Raw genomic sequence first — 20,880 nt, forward strand, 5'->3', positions numbered from 1 at the left:
GTGTGTGTGTGTGTGTGTGTGTGTGTGTGTGTCATTGTTAGATGTGGAAGGTGCATTTTTATTGAGAACATTCTTAGTAGACTGCTGCAGGAGAATAAAGCTTAGGCTGTTTGTGTTGAATATTGGGAAGCAGAGGCCAGACACCCTGAGAACATGGTGGGTAGGAAGGACATAGCGGCATGGATAAGAAGGTGCCAAGGTGCATCAGAAGCCTGGTTGGATTGGGCATGGGGTGCTGGGGCTCCTCAAGGTGTCAGGCTAAATTGAAAATAGTAGTGGGCACTTAAAGGTGGTCATGGTGTCCATGCCTGACATTTTGTGGATATAAACATGGATGAAGAATATCTTCAAGATGGTGGTGACTGACAGCTTTGTTCAGGCCCAGAAGAAGAAGTCTAGGCACTAAGGTTATAAATGGCCCCTTAGACCTCTGTCCTGGGCTTTCAAGCACTTTTTATGGTCCTAGACAGGGTACCCGTGGCATAGACTAAGTAGTGCATAGAGAACAGAGAAAGGCAGCCCTAGGGACAGAGGATTCATCCTTGGGCTGGAAAACTGATTGCCATGTTGGGGACTGAGGGACCTTCAGGCAAGGTAATCAGCCCCAGGTCTTAGTGTTTTCACAGAGAAAATAAGGCTTTTACAGAGCTGGTGTAGGGGGAAGCCGTGGGCAAAATCTTTACTCTCAGATCAGGAACTTTGACAAGGATCAGACACTGTTAGAGGGCTGCGGTTCGAGGAGCTGTAATCATGGATCTGGAGAGTTCACAGTGTCATGCTGAGCAGCACTCTGTGATGCCCATGGGGCTCTTAGGTTGGGAATGGTACCAGTCTTAGTTCCTGTCCTTACAGGGCCACTGAGAGGAGAGAGTGGGTGGAAGAGGCCCCGGGTGAACTGTAGAATGACCGCTGCTAACGGCAGAGCGATGATCACACAGCGCTCAAGGCTTTTTCCCTCAGAGAACTGGGGGTGAAATAGATGCCCCCAGAGGGAGCACGATTGCTCAGACACCTTGGAATAGCCACAGCAACAAGTTGGGGGCTAAGATTCCTGGTGTATACGGCTTGCTGCCAAACCCTGGATTATATATGCTTCCTTCTGTGGCCCCTAGGGAGCAGGCCACAGGGAGAAGTGCAGAAATGGGAGGCGGGGAGGGCAGCAATGGCAAATTCTCATCAAGTTCTCCTAGTGAAGGTTGGCACTCCTGGTGATAAAAATAGATTGTGGACGTTTTTGAAATGTGGGGTCTTCACAGGTCCCAAGCCTGGGTATGAACTGGCAGGAGGGGCTGTCAGCTGCATCTCATCATCTGAGGATGTTGCAGGGAATCAAGAGACGAGATAAGCAATAAGAGCTGTGATTTCAGCACACTGAGTCCGCCATCTTCCTGCTCAGTCTCCGATGTGGTTCTGTTTATTTCTCTTCTTAACTATTTACAGATTTACTCCCAAAGTAGCACGTCAGAACTGGTAACACCGCTACCAATGGCTGGAATATTGACTTCTTAAGTGGCTGCCATATGTCATGTCGTGGCTAAGGCTTTGCCAACTCCATTTCTGGTTCTCACCTCACAATAACCTGGTGAGACTCGTGCCCTCCCCCTTTCACAGAGGAAGACACCAGAGCACAGAAAGCGCACTGAACTGGCTGGACACCCTGGCTGATAAACAACCGAACCACAATGGGAGGCAATGACACTCTCCTCTGAGGAGCCTCCCATGGCTTTCAAGGTCTGTGAGGCAACTCTGTTTTCACACTATCAGTCATGAGAGGGAGCGAACATTAGTGGAGCCCATTGATGGTTTCAGCCTGTGTTTCTTCAATCTGCTCTTTAAGAAGGCTAGAAGAGAACTGCATTCTTAGTGGGGACCCCAAAAAAGGCCTACTCTGTGCCCCAGTGCGTACATTTAGGACCTGGTCGTTGTCATCACTTCCACCTGGGTCTTGGGCTCCTCCATCCATTTCCTAACCTTGTCTGCTTTCTCTTTACTCTATGTTATCCACTCTTAACCCCCCACGCTCCCCCTCACACATATCGGTATGCCTGTTGATAATCAGCTCTTTCTTTGTGTCAGGGGAAAGAACTGACATAGCGTTTGAACTTCTTTTCCTCTATCCTTTCCTTATCCATCCTCCAGTCTTCAAGTCTTGGAGAGTTCCCTAGTAATCTGTCTTGTCATCTCAAGCAGGCTAGCATTTTCCACTAACATTTATAGCAGGTCTTTGACTTAGGGACTGAGGTGTGTGTGTGTGTGTGTGTGTGTGTGTGTGTGTGTGTGTGTGCTGTTTTTCTAGGGATTGTGCCTACTGTCGTTGCCTGCCCTACACATAGTAGTGTCCCAGTGACCTTTATATAGTGGTTCACGTCTTTAGTTCCAGCACCTGGGACATAGAGATGGTCTGTGTATTTAAGGACAGCTTTGTCCATATAGTCAGTTTGGGCCAGCCAGCGGTGTATAGTGAGATGATGGTAGAGAAAAAAAATGAAGGCTCCCGCCTTTCAAATTTCCTACATTTTGCCCAGTTGTGCATGCAGCTCTTATTCTGACAATGTTATCTCCTTAGAATAGACACCTGGGAGAGCAAAGTCATCTGACAGATTCATATATGGCCTGCTCCTCTGCTCTGGATCTCCTGGGGATGGCACCATTCCTGGTGAATGTTGATGATAATTTAGGTCACTCCAGTCCCTTGTGATGGCTTTGTGATGTGCCTTTGACGTGTGCTATTGGCTGAGCAGCAAAGATGAAGCATTTTTTTTTTCAGAAAGAGGAAATTAGACTCCTCCATTCTACTATGCTTCTCTTTTACCCAGAATGCCCAGGGGCCTTATGGTACCCCCACAGTGATGGAGTTCCTCACACTGTCACTGTGCCTACGAAGGATTTCATGGCTCTATTGCTCTCCCAACTGCTCTAGGAGACACAGCCTGTTAGCATGGTGGACAAGGCTAGGAAGGCAAAGCATGTTCTGATTTCCTTTCTCTCTTTCCACCTTTCATGTTCTGGAGGACAGTGAAACCAAGAGCTTTGCAGATAAGCCAGAGGAGGGGAGCAGATGATCACATTCCTTCTTGAGAATTCCCGTCTTTGAGTCACAAATGGGAACTTCTTCTGGTCTAGAGCGGCCTGCACAGAGAGAATCCCCCGCACAAGCCAGACTGGCACGTGCCCATTAATTGTCTCCCGCTAACACTTAATGCATTCAGGTATTTCATTCATGTCCCCAGACAGACTCACAAGGGTCTTCGTTGCTTGTTTCACTTGCTCAAATCAATACTCTTACATAAGATGATGGCAAAAGCCATATTTTCTCTTCTTTTGGATATTTTTTATAGTATACACATTTTATATTCTGCCTTTAAAGCTATTTCTGCTGCACAGATGCTTGGCTGAGACACAGCCTCCCACGAGCTCTGCGCAGTCCAGCGTGTACCTGAATATCCTTTCACGGCGTTTGATTCCTGCGGTTGGCCGTATGACGAGGAAGGAGCGTGCAGGGAGCTTGGAAAGCCTTATTAAGCAGGTCACCCATGAATCTATCTTCGTGCACTTCTTTATTAAAAATAGCAGAGAACATGATAACACTTAAGCACAGCCACTTACGGGAACTTGGCTTAAAGATGTACATTTTCACTCACCATTTGGCATTTCTAATGTTCTGTTGGATTTTTTTTTCACCATACCGAAAAGCCATCTTCACCATTTTCTCTGGGATGAGAATAAAGATTATGACTGATGCTGTACTGTTTGCAGGGTCTGCCTTTGTCCCCATTAGGCCATTCTGGTGCCTCCTTGTATCCTGGGCACTGCTCTTGAAAATGGACCATACTGAAAACAGACACAAGGTGATGGAGAAAGGCAGGAAATAGGTGCAAAGAATTTTTCTTCAGAAACTCAAGTGTGGATCTCTCATGGGAAAAAAAAAAAAGAGTAGTCTATGTTGGACATAAAACAGAAATAATTAATGAAAGCTACAGCAGGATAGATTATTTTTATTCAACGCAAGAGAAATAAAGATTCCGGGGGACAGATTGCATTGTGTATGGTGGGCAGTAAACCTTAGCCCATGGCAAGTGGTGGGCTTCAAGATAAATAACTATCTTCTAGGGAAAACACTTCCAGAAATAAGTCCACATTAGCTGTAAGACTCAGGGGTCTACCGGATCTGAAATAGTTATGGGTTACTCCAGGTATTTGAAAATAGGATGAGAGTTTTATATTTAGCACTGTTAAGATATTTCCTTCAACAAGTAAAGTCTACTATAATCTCATTATTTAAGAGATAAACTGAGACAGAGGGAGTTGAGTGGTCCACCCACACTACATTGGAGCATTAATCTGGTGATGGGGCCGGCTTACTTGGAAAAGGGAAACACTTCGGTCGTGCCACAGAACAGTGGTGCAGTTTCAGACTGTGCAGTTGGTAACATACGGGTGTTAGAGCAGGATGGCCCACTGTGCACATCGCGAGCCTGCTGGGTGGAGATTTTCTTGCCTGTCTGTACGATGCAGCCGGGTACGGGTTCATATGTTGCCTCGGAGGTAGCAGCAGCACAGTGAAGCGGAGTTTGCGGGTTTTCTCTTGCACTGGTGTCTGTTCGTGGGTAACGGGAACCGCCTCAGCACTTTCACAGGCATGAGGACTCGGGCTGCATTCTGATGGCGGCATGGGGCTCAACAATATGTTTATTTAGCATTTATTCAGCTGGTTAAGACGGTTTAATGGACTCTGAAATCCCTAAATATAAAAGGCAGCGTGCATGTGTTCTAAGATGTGAGGTTAGAGGGAAGGTTGTATTCTGAATTTTTAAAAAAAAGTATAGCCATTGAAGTCAAATTGCATTTTATGCTTCCTATTAGGTGCCTGTGATGACCTGTTCCTTGATTAAAAAGAAAATGTTCATTGTAGAAACATTACAAAACAAAATTATCACAAAACAGCGACCTATCATTTCTGAAAGTGCACCTCACATAGGTGAAAACAAGTCCCCTGCACTTCTGAGCATACGTGTCTGTAAACTTCTTCTGAGTTTGAGTTTGTAACCCGTATCTCAGCTCTAGTGTGATGGTGCATCAGAATGCTTCTGGGCCATTTCCTATTGTTACATGAATTGTTAATATCTATCACACAGGTAATTATTTTGTCACATTAATCCCCAGGAAAAGCATAGCTGCAAATCTGGTCTGTGTAAGCAGAAAAACTGAAGATGGATTTTTATCTTTTAGGGCACCTCTGTCAGATGTTTATAGGCAAATGATCAACCCTTCATTATTGTGGTTTGTTGGCATGGTAACACTGGGGTTTGGAGAGACCCACCTTGTTGCTACCATAGGCAGATCTGCACTGGTCCTGGCTTTTCATCTGCTTAGTCTTGTGCATCATCATCCAACTAACAGACTCCTCTTTTTTTTTTTTTTTTTGTTGGTTTTTCTTTAGCCTGATGAAGTCCTCCGATATCGATCAGGATTTATTTACAGACAGTTACTGCAAGGTGTGCAGTGCACAGCTGATATCCGAGTCCCAGCGGGTGGCCCATTATGAGGTAAGGAGAGCTCTGCTCACTCAGCTGCCATGCTGCTTTGGCACGGGAGGAACCTCGCTTCTGGAACTGGGGTGGGGGTGGGAGTGGGGTTCAGAACCGTCCACCGTGAGCCTGCACAGTGAGTCAGGTTATGCTTGCGTTTGGTTGGGAACAGGGAGTAAAGGTTGGGGACATTATTCTGCAGCCCTGTAATCCCAGATTTTATTTATTAACATTTAATAATATTTTTAAGCCAGCGTGATGGCTCACACCTTTAGTCCCGGCACTCGGGAGGCAGAGGCAGGCTGATCTCTGAGTTCGAAGCCATTCTGGTCTACAAAGTAAGTCCAGGGCAGCCAGGGCTACACAGAGAAACCCAGGGTCAAACAAAACAAAATTGTTTTAATGTGTACCTTAGCCCATTGAAACCCACTGGGCTTCCTTTCCTTGCTTTCTCTGTGAGGGAGACATGTCAGTCAGATATACCAGTGAAGACAGGCTCAAAGGCCCTTGCTAGTCAGACAGGAAAATATGGGTTTCAGTGGGGGAATAAAGGTGGTTCCTACTCAGACATCCTTCCTGGTGGTCAGTGTCCTAAATGCTCATTAGAATATAGGAGTCTCCTCCCATCACAGGCAAGTTTTAAAACCCACATGCCCTGGAAGGGGACTGTGGTGTTTTGCTTGGGAGAACTGGTAGATGCTCTGTGATCCTGTATTGGCAGCAGAGGATGAGAAAAGAGGGGTTGTCTTGTATCCTAGGGAGGAATGAGGTACCAGGAGGGGAGGACAGGGAGCTGGGGATCCCAAGATACTGAGTGCTGCGTCATATATTCTGGTTTCCAAAGACCATCCAGCCTTGGAAATAGGGGTGTTCAGGTGCAATGGCTTGTAAGGAAGCTTAGATTTCAGGACTTAGCCAGCAGTTTTGGTTTTTCATCTGATGAGTCTAATAAATGCCGGTTGTCACGCTCACTCACCGAACAGGTTCCTCTGTGCACCGTGGAAATAATAATGACAACACACCCCCAACCCCACCTTTCCCACGGGGTTTTGTGACAACTGAATGCAACCTTTAGTAGTGTTTGAGGAGATGGTTTGGAAGATGAGTGTGTCAAGTATGCAGAATTCTCTTATTGCTCTTAACTCCTTTGCTGGGCTGCTTTGACTATGGCAAACAAATATGCTCTTTGAACAACTGTAGAATCAACGTCTGTGGGGAAAAAACCGGGATAGTTGCACACCCGTGACATTCCACGGTGGGGACTGGCTTCCAAAACCCCAGGGGCTACTCAAGTCCTCTGTATAAAATGGTGTGATATTTACAGAGAACCTATGCCATGTCCTCCTGTATCTTTTTAATATTCTCCAGGTCACTCCTAACACCCACCTCACCTCATTTGCGTAGATTCAACATAGCATTGGCTTGTGCCAAATTTAAAGTTTGCGTTTTGTGATTTTTCTAGACCTCCCCACCCTCAGGAATGTTGTTATTTGTGTGGAGATTTTGGACCTGAAGGCTGACAGATTATTCTTTTGTCCAGCGGGAAGTGAGTGCTGGAAGCAGCTAAAAGTGAACTTGTTTACCAGGAATAGGTCCATTGTTTCACAACTAACAAATTCTGTAATCCCTGTGGCTATTGTTTATAAGCACATAGCATTGTTATTATGAGATGCCACTGAAGATGAGGGGAGTTTTGCTGCTCTGAAATTGCATTCTCTCTCTCTCTCTCTCTCTCTCTCTCTCTCTCTCTCTCTCTCTCTCTCTCAAGACTTTTTGTTTCAATTTTTAATCATTGTTCACAATATTTTGAGGACAGAAACTGTTTTGTTTACTTGATAATCCTTAATTCCTGAACAGTTCCTGCTCATTGTAGATATTCTTAGCATCTGTGAGGTGGATGGTCTTTTCTCTAAACATGGTATGGACCAGTACTGTACTGTTAGCTAGACCAGAAAGCTAATGCCAGAATATTTAAGGCAACAAAACTGTAAAATAAACAAACAACAGCAAAACATCTTAGCTGTTTGACTAAAAGTGTAGTTATTTTGGTCTCAGGTTCTCTTATTGATGTTCTGGACTCTTGCTGCGTGTAATCTAATTGTTTATAGTACGTGTTAATTGGATGTAGCATACACGAGTTAGGACAAATAGAGTGATCAATAGATTCCGTCAGCAGTGACACACTTCACCCAGAAACGTTTCCACCAAATGTGGATGGACGCTGAGTGATGCCTTTTCCTTGTCTGCCCTTCTGTCAGGAACAGCGTGTGTACTCATGCCACAGAGAGGGTGAGCATCGAAGTGACAGAGGCAGGGCCTAGGATCCCTCAATTTCTTGTCTTCTGTTCCCTCTCTGGCTGGGACACCTACATTGTGGTGTGCCTCATATCATCAGAAACTATTTGAAAAGTGGTATTTTGTCTATCTGCCCTTTGGCTCCACACTCAACCTGTGCTGAAATCAACTGTAGAGTGGGTTTCTCGAGATAGAAATGTCACTCGACTCATCGAGAAAGTGACTGCTGTGACACTGGGTGCACGGGTCAGTCTGACTCACTTCTTCAGTTCCGGGTGGTTGGAAGTAGCCCGTGCTTCCCCATGTGGGCACATTGGTGAACGTACACTGTGTTTCTATGACTCGCAGTACTGGTGAGAGGTGTTAGAGGAGAGTCTAACATCTAAGTTAGATTTTTCTAAGTATGAAAAGTGTTTGTGCCCAGGAAGCTCAGGGACTCCGGCAAGAGGAACCACATGACTCAGACACCCATGTGACATGCTCAGCACCAGGTCTGCAAATTTCCTACACGCTCCTTAGAGCTGCGGATCTCCACGCCTACAAAAGTGGTGTTAGTTCTTTCACCTGGGACATGGTCCCTCCATTCTAAGGGTTTAGATGTCTTTAAAGACCTACATTCATCATGAAGACCAATTATGTTCAAAATTGGTTGAGGACTATCATTATTTAGCCAGGCTTCAAGTATGGGTCAATTTTAGGAAGTAATAAGTGATAATTGTCTCCAAAGGACATTAAAGAGGATGAGCTGGCTGGCTAGAGGATGCAGACTGGGAAGGGCCCCGCCCCCCCCATAGTGAGAGGATAAGGTTGGTGGTGTGTGTGTGCATGTGTGTGTGTCTGTACATGTGTGTGCATGTGTGTATCTGTATGTGTGTGTACATATGTGTATACATATGTGTCTGTACATGTGTGTGCATGTGTGTATCTGTATGTGTGTGTACATATGTGTGTACATGTGTGTCTGTACATGTGTGTGCATGTGTGTATCTCTCTGTGTGTCTGTACATGTGTGCATGTGTATCTGTATGTGTGTGTACATATGTGTGTACATGTGTGTCTGTACATGTGTATCTATTTGTGTGTCTGTACATGTGTGTGCATGTGTGTATCTCTCTGTGTGTCTGTACATGTGTGCATGTGTGTATCTGTATGTGTGTGTACATATGTGTGTACATGTGTGTCTGTACATGTGTTTGCGTGTGTGTGTGTGTGTGTGTGTGTCTGATCTCTAGGTGACAGTAAGTTGGTAGTGGGAACAACAAAAGCTTTTGGTATGACTTGAGCCATGAAACTAGCATGTTCATTTCGTGCACTCAAGCAAAAAAGTGGCCTAATTTCTAATATCTGCATACCTATTTAACAGATGAGTTTTCACAGAAGGGGAAATAAAAATCTAGTATGTCTCTAATTTTTCAGACCGTACTAGGCTAAACTGACATTTTTCTGTTTGCATATGAGGTCCTGCCAGAAGAACAAAACAAGGAAATGTAAGGGCGCATGGCTTCCTCCTCCCGCGTTCCCCTCCCCATCTTCCTCCTCCCGTGTTCCATTCCCCTCCCCATCTTCCTCCTCCTTTACTTGCAAAGCAGAAAATATAATTAGTTACTGAGTTTCCCACCGGTGAATGGTCCGAGCCAAGGCAGCAAGCCCATGCAAGGAGAGAGCACTTTAGAATGAGGTGCCAAATGGTACAAAGGTCAAAAATTGTTCCCTGGAATTTCACTAAAGTGATCTGCTGCAGTTTCAGGAGGCTAAAGAATAATTTCTTGCCAAGGGAAAGCGTTGCTCACACAAGTGATGGGTGGTTCTCTGTTGTACAGGAGGAAGGGAGGCAGTCTGCAGTAGACAACGAGAAATGAACCCAAGGCACAGAAAACAATCTTGCTTTCCCTTTCTTCATATGTATGTATGTATGTATACACACTACAGGCAGTATATACAATATGTAGCATTCCTATGTATATTATGATTATTATATAAAGATACAATATATTTATTTATATTTTAGTAAATCCAAGGGAAGAAATAGTTCAGATCTAGAAAGTAAGAATAATTTTGGGCTGGTTTCATATTGCCAGTACTAAATGTTGGCCCAACTTCTTGCCTCTTCCTCTGAACCCAGCTTCCCTGGGTGCTGCTGTGGCATAGTCTCAGTAACTATTGTTTTCAAAACCAGGGTTTTGGTGTGATGGCTAATCTTCCCTACCAATTTGACTGCATTTACCAGGGAACATACTTCTGCGTGTGTCTGTGAGAGTGTTTTCAGAAAGGTTTCACCAAGGGCAATCCACCTGAATGTGGGTGTAGCCTGTGTTTCTGGACTGAATAAAAAAGGGAAAAGTCATCGAGCTCTGACAACCATGGCTCTCAGCTTTCTAACTGCGCATGCAGTGTGACCACTGTCTCCTCTTACCACCTTGCCACCCCTTATATGATGGATTTACCTCCTCACACTGGGAGCTGAAATAACCACATTCATCTCCTCTCCGTGGGGGGACAGTCTTGAATTCTTTCCACTCAGTGACCAGGGCCTCTTAAGAGTAGACAAAACCACCAGAGGCATACGCAATGCTTACTTCCCTGACCTGTGAATAAAACAGATGTCAACGCCACCCACCTCACTGGAGGGTAGCTATGACAGGGATACTTCCTACCCAGGAAAAGAAGGACTGGGAACAAAGCACAGCTGCTTATAGCCAAGCTGGCTCCTAGAAGGCCAGGTACAGCTTTCTCTCTCTTAGAGGAATGAGGAAAATTCCTGGAACAGAATTTGATGTCCTCAGGAGGGCCTTCCTTTCTCTCAGAGGCCCAGGCACTTAGCCCTGAACTGTTCCCTGTCTGCTATCCTCTAGGACTGGTCTGAGGCGGATCTTAGGTGGTCAGGACTCAGTTTCCTTCCCAAGGGTGATGATTTAAGGCTTGCACAGCGGTCTAAGCTTTTAAAAGTTAGGACCATAATTTCCGTAGTCAGGGGACTCTCTCCGCAACACAGAAGCCTGACTCTAGACTGCTTTCAGAGAGCTATGCGAGGTCAGTAACCATACAATTCTCTTGTAAACAAAATCTCAAGGCTGTTCCTTCTATTTTTCTTCACTCGTTTGTTGATTTCTCCTTTGAGCTTAATTGTGGAAACCTTGAGTTAATTTAAAAGTCAGTAGGTGGAATGGCCACATTCTTAAGCTCATTTTTTTTTTTTTTTTTTTTTTTTTGCTAAAAGCCTGGATCACAGGGCTGAGAAATCTTACTAGGTCTGCAACAATCAAGGCCCCTTTCCCACTCTACTCCCTTCGCCCTGTTCTCTTCCTCCTCCCCTCATCCTTGCTCTCACCACTGTCTGCCTGCTGGGAATATCAGATCCCATCAGGTAGTTGGAAATGACAAGGACTCGGCTGATGTCACAAGACTTTTTGGGGGCTAGCCCTTGTCATTCTGTCCAGAACTCAGTCCCATGGCTCTTTCTGCAAAGCTTTTAAACTTTCAATGAAGATATAATCGCACCATTTCCTGCAGCCAGGTAGTGACCTCTTCTGATTGGATAGCTTATTGTAGATGCTTGATTTAATACTTGAGGTTTCTACTTTGCTCTTTAAAAACTATTTCTTTTATTTTATTTTAAGATTATAGTATAATTGTAATACTGATAAACAGGCCTCCACACAACATATTTGTTACAAGGAGATTTATTGTAGAAGGGAGAAAGGGGGGAAAAGAAATGGGAGAAAGGGTGCCCCAAGGCGACAGAGAGAAAGAGGCTTAGGAAGAGATAGAGAGAGAGAGACAGACAGAGAGAGAGACAGAGAGACAGAGACAGAGAGAGAGACAGATACAGAGAGATAGAGAGACAGAGTCAGAGAGACAGAAACAGATAGACAGAGACAGAGAGAGACACAGAGAGAGAAAGAGAGACAGAGAGGGCATGGGTGGCAGGCAAGTTATATCCTATGTTCCTAGAGCAGGTGATGACATAGGACACAGGTGGTGACATAGGACGTTGTCAGGACCCTAAAGGCTCCTGAGAGCAGGCCAGTTGAATTGCGTGCACACCAACATAATAATAATTTCATCATTTCCACTTCCTTGTCCTCCATTTAAACCCTCCCATGTAACTCCACTTGTTCTCTTTCAAACTCATGGCCTGTTCTTCTCTCTCTCTCTCTCTCTCTCTCTCTCTCTCTCTCTCTCTCTCTCTCTCTCACACACACACACACACATATATTCTAAAGCACAACCTATGCCGTCAGCATAATGTTACTTGTATGTATCTTTTCAGGGCTGACCATTCACTATTAGGCATAAAAATATTGGTGTGCTCTTCCCTGGGAAATCTATTTAATGAGCATGAAACATCTTTTCATTTTCAAGTATCTTTCTCTATTTCTTTCTTCAGAAGTTTGAAGTTTTCATTGTAGAGGCCCTTCACTTCCTAGGTTAGTTTTTTTTTTTTTTCTAGATTTTTTTTTTTTTTTTTTTTTTTTTTTTGTGAGGCTATTTTATCTGTCCATTATCTTTCTCTGTGTGGCTCTGTTAGTATATTGAAATGTAATTGACTTGGTTGAGTTCATTCTCTGTCCAGCCACATTGCAGAACTTATTTGTAGTTTCTAGAAATTCCCTGGTAGAACTTTTAGTATCACTAATGTATAGTATATCATGTCATCCGCGAATAGGGAGAGTTTGACTTCTTTGTATCCTTTATACCCCTTTACTTTTCTTTTCTTGCCTTATTGCTACAGCTAGTACTTCTAGCACAATATTGAGCAGTGGTAGGGACAGTTGACAGCCTTGTCTCATTCTTGACTTCCATGAGATTGAAGATGTTCTCTATTTTGGAAGATGTTGTCTGTGGGTTTTCACATCCAGCTTTTTTTCTTTTCTTTCTTTCTTTTTTTTTTGGTTTTTTGAGACAGGGTTTCTCTGTGTAGCCTTGGCCATCCTGGACTCACTTTGTAGACCAGGCTGGCCTCGAACTCACAGTGATCCACCTGCCTCTGCCTCCCGAGTGCTGGGATTAAAGGCGTGCGCCACCATGCCCGGCTTTCACATCCAGCTTTTATGTTGAAATGTTTCTTCTATCTCTGCATTTTCTAGGGCATTTTATCATAAAACTATGTTGGATTTTGTTACAGACTTTTTCTTCATTTTGTGATGATCATGTAACTCCGTTTATGTGATTATTGACTTGTGTGTATTTGAATAATGCTTACATTCCAGAGATAAACCAAGTTTGGTCATGGTGAATAATCTTTTTTATTTATGTCTGTATTTCTTTTGCAAGTTTTTCTAGCACTTTTGAATCTACGTTCATCAGGAATATTAGCTTATTATTTTCCATTTTTGTTGTGCTTTTACCTGGCTTTGGAGAAGGAGTTTTGGAATAATCTCCTTCTCTCCCTCCCTCCTTTCCTTCCTTCTTTTTTTCCCTTTTTCTTTCTTTTTTGAATATTTTAGGAAGGGTTGTTTGTAGATATTTGGAAGTCTGGTAGAGTGCTCCTGTGAATCCATCTAGCTCTGTAGTTTCTTAGTTGGAAGGCTTTTTATTACTATTTAATCTCATCATTTGTTATGAATCTGTTTAGGCCATTGACTTCTTGGTTTAATTTTGGTGGTTTGTCTGGATATAGAAATTTGTTCTTTTTTAAAAAAATTTATTTCTAGGTTTTACCCCTTAATGGAATAATACATTTTAAATTTATTCCTCTTTCTTTCTTTTGGTTAGTTAGGCCAAGTGACTGTCAGTCATGTTTATCGTCTCACAGAACCAACTCTTAGATTTATTGATTTATTGTATCATTTTCTTTGTTTCTATCTCATTAATTTCTACTTTGAGTTTTATTATTTCTTGCTGTTAACTGGGTTTGCCTTTGGCTTGTTCCTTCTTATTCAATTTTTTGAGTAGTATCATTAAGTCATGTATTTGTCTGCTTTTTGATTTTTGAATATAGGCCCATGTAGCTGTTTCACTTATAAGCCTATTTTTAATGTGACCCAGGCTATATTTGAGGGGCTAGGGAAAGTGAATAGAAGGGAGCACCAGCTGAGTCACTGGGCTAGACACTGCAGGAAGATGCTGTGCTGGTTAGTTTATTGTCAACTGGACACAAGCTAGAGTCATCTGGGAGGAGGGAACCTCTGTTGAGAAAATGCTTCCACAATATCAGGCTGTAGGCATGCATATAGAGCATTTTCCTAATTAGTTATTAAAGAGACAGGGCCCAGCCCTTTGTGTGTAAGTCTACTCTGGGCTGGTGGTCCTGGGTTTTATAAGAAAGCAGGCGCCTGCCTCCAGGTTTCATCCCCCTCTTGACATCCCTCAGTGATGGACTGCAATGTGGAAGTATAAGCCAGATAAACTCTTTACTCTCCAAGTTGCTTTTCACCATGGTGTTTTATCATAGCAATAGTAATCCTGACTGAGATATGCATGTGTCGTGTCACCAAATTTGTGGCCCCACTCAGAAACTCGGACAAGAATCCTTACTGTGAGCACATTTATTGTGTTCACTGTAGATAGAGACACCTCTGTTCTCTTTCCTTTTATCTTGATTTGGGTCTATATCACTTAATTATTTTTCCATTTATATTAGAATCAGGTACCTTTTAATATGACTTAAGTATTTCAAAAATTGATGAGATATACATACAAAACATTGTTTTTTTATATTAATGTTTTATTCATTTATGAAGCACTGAATTTTCATAATTCAAAATTCAGTAAGTATGAAATAGTGTACAATGTAAAAACTCTCCCATTTATTCTTCTTTCTTAATTACCCAGATGCGTTCAGTTTTCTTTTAAACATTTTATGCATAAGAATCCAGTTTAATCCTCCCATATATATATGATATACATATTACGTATATATGCGTGTATATTGCAAATAGGAAGAATATTCTACCCTTAATTATGTTGTGACATGGATGTCTTTTACATGTCTGTAGGGAGCAAATGAATTCCAGAGTAAACTTGTATTGTGTGATATGAGTATGGGCATGTCTTGGATCCCAACGGCTCAGACCAACGGGAGTAGAAAAGCCTTCTCTGGCTGAGGCTCAGAGGGGGTGACAAAGCTTACTCCTAGTTGACAGCAGCCTGAGATTGCTTCCTGTAGTGGATGTAAACATGTTTTTGTTTTGATTCCAGGTGTGGGATGTGAAACAGACTTGTGTGAGGGTGTGTGGTGAACAGACTTGTGAGAGGACATGTAGCGTTTGTCTGACAGGAAAGGAACTGCCGGGAAGTGGTCTTTGTCAGCTGATAAACAGACTCTGAGAGCCCCAAACCAGAGGCTTGGCTTTTTGGTGTTTTGCCTTTCGCATTGCTTTGCATCGTCTGGCTGTTCATCACTCCACTATGAGATGCCCCAGACAACCTGGTTTGCCGTTTAACGTGTCTGCTAGAATCCTGACAACAAAAATGAAGTCTGCCCAAGAAACTGAGTCTGAAAAGGTCAACTTCCAGTGTCCCCATTAACTTCTTTTTCTCTCCTATCTAGGGGAGGTGGGTGGGGAGGGAGGTATAGGCACTAAAAGAAAAAAAAAAGCCAAATAAAATGGGTTTGTAAAAGATCAATGCTTATAGCTTTCCTAAAGAGACTTCCTAACAAGATTAGCTAACCCTGACTCCTTGTTCAGCTGTATACAATAAACCTACCTCCTTGGTTCTGTTGTATAAAATAGACACAATGCGATTCCAGGCACAGTTGGTGCCCTCTATCTGAACAAACACAGCCCACCTGATCCCAGATTTCTGTATGTGTGTCTGTCCTTTTTTTATTCTCTCATTTCCCAAGTTTCCCAGTCTGAGCCATGTAGGGCACACACACGGTTATATCATAATTTGTAGAGAAATATTTAATGAATTGCCTTGCAACTCCTTAGTAGCCTAGATGAAGACAAGCAGACTTTGGCTCTCAGAACCCATTTAGTGGGCACAGCAATGGTCACTGGTGATTTTTCCTCCAGAATTACTTTCTTAGCATTCATGGGGAGATGTATCCATTCCTGACTTGATTGTGATAAGGCATCAGGGTTTTTTTTTAAAATTCTTCTGTACAATTAGCTAAAGAGACCCCAAAGGCTCTTGGCCTGAGCAGTGGGCCTGCGTGTTAGTCTACAGTATGTGCCTATCCCCACTTTTTTCTGATGTTCTGAGGTATTATTACAAACTGCATGCCTCCCTGCCTTTTATGACTTAGGAATTTAATTAGCTTCTTTGAAAAGCTTAGGCTTTTATTAAGATGTTATATTTTGGAGTAGAGCTTTTCTTCTTTCTTTCTTTATTTCCTTCTTTCTTTTTCTTTCTTTCTTTTTTTTTTTTTTTTTTTTTTTTTTTTTTTTTTTTTTTTTTTTTTTGAGACAGGGTTTCTCTGTGTAGCATTGGCTGTCCTGAACTTAATTTGTAGACCAGGCTGGCCTCGAACTCACAAAGATCCACCTGCCTCTGCCTCCTAAGTGCTGGGATTACAGACCTGTGCTGCCATCACCACCCAGCTGGAGTAGCTTTTCTCCATCTGAATTGTACCACAGTGTCTACTTTCCACATTGCTGCAACAAAATACCCAGGCAAAGCAGCTCAAGGATGCATGGGAGGGTTCACTGATGTTCGTGGTTTGAGGGAAGTCCATCATGGGAAGGCACTGTGGCAGGAGTGTGAGGCCTCTGGCCATGTTGCATCCCTGAGCAGGATGTGGAGAGCAATGGATGCCAGCATTCAGCTTGCCTTTGTGATTTTTATTTAGCCTTCATCTCCAGCCCGTACAATGCTGCTGCCTGCAGTGAAGATGGGCTTGCTCACCTCAATTAACCTAATCTAGGCAACCCCTCTTAGAGCGCCCATAAGCCAACCTACTGTAGATAACCTCTTACACGCACATCCAGAGGTTTGCTTACTAGATGATTCTAGGTTATATAAGTTGATTGTCACTAGTCACTATCGCAGTTAGTCTATTTGAGTAGCATACACATTCACAAATGCCCTTGGACAGGAAGTTCCTGGTAGGGCCTCTCTGCTCACCTCCTGCAGCTTGCCTTTGACCCTACTAGGGCAGTCTCTTGTAACTATTACACCAGCTGCTAAAAGCTCTCTTCCAGTCTTTTGAAAGGGTTTACATTTTACTAATAAAGAAGAAAAAAACAGACAAGAACTCTGTCCTTTGCTATGAATGTTCTGGATAGTTTTGTGTTAACATGACACAAATTAAAGTCATCTGAGGAGGGAGCTTCAATTAAGAAAATGCCTTTATAGGATTGAACTGTACACAAGCCTGTGGTGCATTTACTTAATTAGTGAATGATGGGGGAGGGTCCTGCCCATCGTGGGTGGGGCCATCCCTGGGCAGGTGGTCCTAGGTTCTGTAAGAGAGCAGGCTGAGTGAGCCACAAGGAACAAGCCAATAACCAGCACCTTCCATGGCCTCTGCCTCAGCTCCTGCTTCCAGGTTCCTGCCCTGTTTGAGTTCCTGTCCTGACTTCCTCGGATGATGCACAGTGCTGTGGAAGTGTAAGCCGAATAATCCCTTTCCTTCCCAGGTTGCTTCCGGTCATGGTGTTTCATTACAGCAATCGTGAGCCTAACCAGGAGTGTTTTCCTCTTCCATCCGTTCTGTTTTGACAGCAGGAACTTTCCCCTGGGGTAGCCAAATGAATGTCTCCCTTTTCTGGTCTGTGACAGGCTAGCCATTTGGGTTGCTCCTTGTTGCCAGCAAGTCTCTGTACTTCCGCTTCTCCTGGGGGATTTCCTCTGAGCCATGCCTCTATCTTGTTCTTGTCTTTAACCACAGCAAGGCCACTGGGTGCTCTCACCTGTTTTCTCTTTCCACTTCCTGTGAAAGCAAGCATTGCTGCGGTTGAGCTCACTTGGGGATTCCCACTTCCTGCCCATTCCCTGGCTCATTGTTGTGTTTTGTTTTGTTTTTTTAAATTTCAGAGGCGTTCCCAATTAGCAACTCCCTAACTCAAGTCAGAAGGCCAGATAAAGTAGTAGCCAGCTACTCTGACACTCCAGAGTGTAGTTCCTGGAGCATGGAAGACCTTGTAGGGCTGTCTCTCCTTCCAGCCTCTCTGCTCTTGCCAGCTCCTTCCCTGTACTCCATAGGAAATGATTTTATCAGATTGCTATCTTTCTGCTTTCCTTTGACTAAGGCTTTATTACAACATATTTATTGGAAAACATTTAAAAATAAAAATTAGGTGTGTGCCTAGTTTTATTATTTTTTAGAGTCATGTGTGAATCACGTCTTGGCTTTTGGCTAAGATCGAGTGTAAACAGTCACATGTGAGTGAGTGGGTTTCCCCTCCTATTGCCTTAGCCCCTCACCCCCCCCCCAAACCCCTAAATTAAGTCATTGGTGTTTTATTGAAATGGTGTTTATAACTTTATATGCTAGTGAGTGGTCAATAATACACTTTCTGACTTGCTTATGAGACAGAGGGATGCGGCTCTGTCATGTGACTAGATTGGTCTTCTTTGGCTATGGAACAGTAGAGATTGGGGCTTTGTCTTGCTGTGGGCTACACGACTGTCCAGAGGTTCATCGTTGGGTTAGGTACTGCAAGTGGCTCCTATACATTTTTTTTTGTTTATTTCTTCTCTCTCTGTGTGCGTACATATACACTCAACAGTGGAGGTCACAGGACAACTTAAGAGAGTTATTTCTCTTCACCATGTGGCTCCCAGCAATAAAACTCATTTCCTCATGCTTGGTAGCAAGCCTTTACTCACTGAGCTTATCTTGTAGGCCTGGCTTTAAAAAAAATATGTTCAAGTTGCGTAATTTCTATTGGCTGACAGTGCCATGGAAAATGTTGGAAAGAATTTCAAAGACAGAAACTCAAGGGCAAAATTGCACTGCATAGCATAGCCAACCTTGTCACTATCTTCCCAGACAACCAGAGTGGAGTGGAATGGTCACAGACATTCTTTTGATTTTCCTAAGTGTTGAAGTCATCTTACTGGATTTTAGTGTTGGAGTCTGAGATGGCTGAAAACAGGGCTGTTTTCTCCCAGTGCCGTGAAGTTGGGGCACAGCTCTGGTTTCAGCCATGAGTTGTATTTAAATTGACAGCACACGGCCCATGCTTCTTCTGCCTTTTAGGCTGGCGCTAGATACTGAGTCAGAGGAGAGGCAAGGCCAGAAACTGCATCTGGAACCAGCGCCAAGGTGGAAAAACTTGCACATGTGTGAGTGTGAGTGTGGGTTCCTGCATGCCAAGGTGTGTGTGTATGTGTGTGTGTGTGTGTGTGTGTGTGTATGTATGTCGGACCAAGAATAACCTCTGCTGTTGGGCCTCCCCTCCTACCATTTTTAGATAGTCTCTTGTTTCATGCTCCAAAGAGAAGGCTGGCTGACCTGTGAGTTTCCACTGTCTCCATCTCCCATGTCACCATAGGAACAGGATTATAGATGGGAGCTGCCACAACTGGTTTTTTTCTTCTTTTTTTTTCATACCTGGCGTTTAATGTAAATTCTAGGAACTTAAACTCTTGTCCTTATGCCTCCAACCCCTCCCCCTTTCTGATACAAGTATTGGCCTCAACTTTAATGTGGGGCAAAGAATGACCTTGAATTTCTGATCCATTTTCCATCCCCCGTGAAGGGTGCTACTACACTCCAGTTACGTGGTGTTGAAGGGCCACGGTGTGCTAGCACTTTACTACCCGAACCAAACCCCTAGAACCATTGGATTAGACCCAATATGCTTTTCATTTATTTATGTTCTTTAAGGTGTGCATAGCTTTGTGGGTATGGATTTATTTTATTTATTATTTATTTATTTCTTTCTTTTTTTTTTTTTTTACAATTTTAAAAGTTTGGAATAGGTTTAGATTTAGAGAAAGGTTGCAAGCCTCTTCTGCAATATTTCTGTGTATATTTGACCCAGTTTCCTCCACTGTTAACACCTTCCAGTACTGCAGCATATTTGTTATCAAATGGAGCAACCCTGATGTATGATGCTTATATAACATATATTATCAAATAGATAGCAAGTCTGGACTATATTCAGATCTCCTTACCCCGCCCCCCCTTTTTTTTTTCATCTACTTTTCTCATCCCAGAACTCCATCCAGGCTTTCACCTTACATCCAAGTCTCACATTTCCTGTGGCTCTTCACAATGTGACTTTTTTTTTCCCCCAGACCATCCTCATATTTAAAAAGCTGACCATTTTTGAAGTCAGATGTGTTCAGCAGACTGGCACTCAGGATGTGTTAGTGTTTCTCTCCAGCTATGCCTCTGCTGTGTGTTTGTGGAGGGAAAGAGCACAGAGGCACAGTGGGCCTCTCACAGCAGTGCCGGGGGCCAGCACACTCACTCATGATGCTGCTGGGGCCCTCCCTCCGTTCTCTTGCTGAGAGTGTTGGTCCAATATTTCACTTCAGTCTTGCTCTCTTTCTCCACCTCCCTTGTGTAGTCTCCGGCAGAATAACACAATGAGAGTGCAAGGATGTGCTTTTAATTCCTACAGATTTTTTTTATGATATTGGATTCATCTGAACCTTGATGTTTTATTCAGGTGTGTGTGTGTGTGTGTGTGTGTGTGTGTGTGTGTGTGTGTTTGTGTGTGTGTGTGTGTGTTTCTGAGTCAGGGTTTCTCTGTGTAGTCTTGGCTGCCCTGGACTCACTTTGTAGACCAGGCTGGGCTTGAACTCATAGAAATCTGCCTACCTCTGCTTATTTGAGTGCTAGGATTACAGGAATGTGCCACTGTGCCAGGCCAGTAGTGTGTTTTTACACATGTATGTGATTCCTGGCTTCTGATGGTTGCATTTAACCATATGAGTATTGGTTAAAATTTATTTTTCTCATTCTGTTAGGGACAGATAACCACATCGTTTCCAATATCCCACAAATGCTTCTCTGGGAATTGATGTTGCCTGGGTGTACAGCACAAAGTGGAATTTCTTCATTCTAAGGCATACTGGGTTGGCTGGATTATTTTATCTTGAGATGGCATCTATAGGCTGGCTTGAACTTTTTATGTACTTGAAAATGACTTTAAACTTTTCATTTCCTTGTCTCTACCTTCCCCTAGTGCTGAGATCACAGGGATGTACACGG

The 20,880-nt window shown here is 43.4% G+C and overlaps 1 protein-coding gene across 2 annotated transcripts in view; it reads left to right on the forward strand.

Annotated features, from left to right (window-relative positions):
• The window catches only part of Zmat4 (zinc finger matrin-type 4), a 518,094-nt gene that overhangs the window by 216,914 nt on the left and 280,300 nt on the right, over positions 1-20,880 (forward strand). For both annotated transcript variants that reach the window (XM_051169437.1, XM_051169436.1), the window contains exon 2: positions 5,441-5,546. In XM_051169437.1, coding sequence (XP_051025394.1) covers positions 5,445-5,546 — 102 coding nt within the window. In that variant the 5' untranslated portion in view covers positions 5,441-5,444. The remainder of the gene's footprint in view (positions 1-5,440; positions 5,547-20,880) is intronic.

The sequence above is a fragment of the Acomys russatus genome, chromosome 27 (genome assembly GCF_903995435.1).
Source record: "Acomys russatus chromosome 27, mAcoRus1.1, whole genome shotgun sequence".
In the NCBI taxonomy this organism is placed as follows: Eukaryota; Metazoa; Chordata; class Mammalia; order Rodentia; family Muridae; genus Acomys; species Acomys russatus.